At 40.2% G+C, this 2,041-nt stretch overlaps 1 protein-coding gene across 2 annotated transcripts in view; it reads right to left on the bottom strand.

Moving 5' to 3' along the window:
* Positions 1-523: 523 nt before the first annotated feature.
* The window catches only part of NAA25 (N(alpha)-acetyltransferase 25, NatB auxiliary subunit), a 61,942-nt gene continuing 60,424 nt past the window's right edge, over positions 524-2,041 (bottom strand). For both annotated transcript variants that reach the window (XM_005876219.2, XM_014547736.1), the window contains one exon: positions 524-833. In XM_005876219.2, coding sequence (XP_005876281.1) covers positions 711-833 — 123 coding nt within the window. In that variant the 3' untranslated portion in view covers positions 524-710. The remainder of the gene's footprint in view (positions 834-2,041) is intronic.

The following is a 2,041-nucleotide window of genomic DNA, read 5'->3' as shown; positions in this document are numbered from 1 at the left end:
AGGTAACAGAAGCCGTAGAAGCCTATCTGCGATCTAACTCTCACCCGAGCTAGGATGGGGATGCCTTGACTAACAGGACTATTCAGCCAGAAAATGAGCACCTGTAGTTGTCTGAGTGGTGCCCTTCAGTGGCAGGTGCTTATGCCAAATTTCATCTGAGGCCCTTTGGGTACCTGCCTTGGGTTCTGCAGGAGCCAAGCAGCTGAAGAAGCCTCAAAACCAAACTGCTAATGTGGAAAGAGGGCCTGCTCCCAGTTATGGTCCCCCTATACTTCTCCTTTCTGCTTCCTAAGGGCTCAAAGACCAGACCAAAATGTCCACTGCTGTAATGGCAGGGTCATTCAGCTGCTCTGACATCGACGCTTTATGCTTAATTTCTATCACTGCTTTTATAGGACCCTCCTCCACCAGATGTTTCTGGTGAGAGAAGGGCAGAAGAAAAGTGGGGTTCTCTTGTGGCTGCCATATGCATATGAACATGTATAAAAAAGTGGTCAAACCCAGATGAGGGTCCCGCTTCCGGTATATGTACAATAATTTAATCAGTTGTATACATTTAATACCTAAAAAATTAATTCACGATCAAAGTCCTTCATGCATTTTATGAGGAAGTTCTGGATTCAAATGATGGTCAACCATAAAGATTTTTGCCTGGGAAGATGATATTGTTTTCTGCCATAGCGTCATCAGTGCCTATGGTTCACACTTCCTTAAATTTTTAGTTTCTTTGTGGTCTCAAGTCTTTTTTTCAGCAGCTCCCCAATTTCCAGAAGTGAGTGCAGATAACTGCTTTGCACCTTCCCTTGCACAGTCTTTGAAAACTTTCTCTCTTCCTATAAAGGAGACAAGAATTAGTGGTCCCGCTCAGAAAGCATTCCCCCAGATAACAGCTCCTCAGCTATAAATCAAAATTACCATTACCTTTGTCTGACTGCAAACTCCATCAGAATAGAGTGTCATTTTCAATTTCATAAAATGCAAAGGCTAAAGCTCATTACAGATGTATATTTTTCCATCTGATTTTTCACTGAGACATTCTTTATTTCAAGTAGCCTTTGTCATTAGTTATATGAAGTCAAAAAAACTGACATTTCTAATGAGAAGCTTTCATCAACAAAAGTAGAAAATTGTTACTAGTTTGGACACAACATCACTATTTTCTTATGAGATATACAAGGTGGAAAAAGTGATATTTCTGATTATTAATTTCATCAGAAAAATGTAGAAATTTTATTATTATTATTATTATTTTAATCCTAACCCAAGGACATGCTTAGAGAGAGGAAGAGAGGGAGAGTTATGCTTATGTACAATACAGGCATCAAGTTTAACAGTATCATCATTTTTAGTTATAATCAACAAGTCTCTCTCCATATTGAAAAGTCCATGGGTTCTAGGGGCCAAATAACTAAAAAATGAGCAAAGCTTTTCTCAGCCTACTCAGATGTGTGGGTTAAATATTTGCTGCTAATTTGACTTGTGGTAGAGAATATAAAAAACAAAGGGGCCGAAACCGGTTTGGCTCAGTGGATAGAGCGTCGGCCTGCGGACTGGAGGGTCCCAGGTTCGATTCCGGTCAGGGGCATGTACCTGGGTTGCGGGCACATCCCCAGTAGGAGATGTGCAGGAGGCAGCTGATCGATGTTTCTCTCTCATCGATGTTTCTGACTCTCTATCTCTCTCCCTTCCTCTCTGTAAAAAATCAATAACATCTATTTAAAAAAAAATAAAATTAAAAAAGGGGACGGAGTATTCAAACACAGTAAGGAGGTTGACCAAGAACTGGTTAGGTTTACATGAAGTTGGCAGTGTTCCAAAGCCTAGAAGAAACCAGGGAAGCACATCTTATGACCCAACAATCTACTATCTGAGATTTAATCTAGCTCAGAAACACAAATGTGCTTAAGAAAGTATATACAAATATACACTGAGTGGTCAGATTATTATGACCACCTGACGTTTGTAGGCAAATTAGCTATAATTTCGCACTGAAGTTGCTAGAGGGCCAGACCATTATAAATAGGGAAGCAGGTTGTTTACC

This window comes from Myotis brandtii, unplaced genomic scaffold, assembly GCF_000412655.1.
Source record: "Myotis brandtii unplaced genomic scaffold, ASM41265v1 scaffold482, whole genome shotgun sequence".
Lineage (NCBI taxonomy): Eukaryota > Metazoa > Chordata > Mammalia > Chiroptera > Vespertilionidae > Myotis > Myotis brandtii.
Note: the sequence above shows the minus strand (reverse complement) of the source record. Positions and strands in the feature narration are given on the sequence as shown.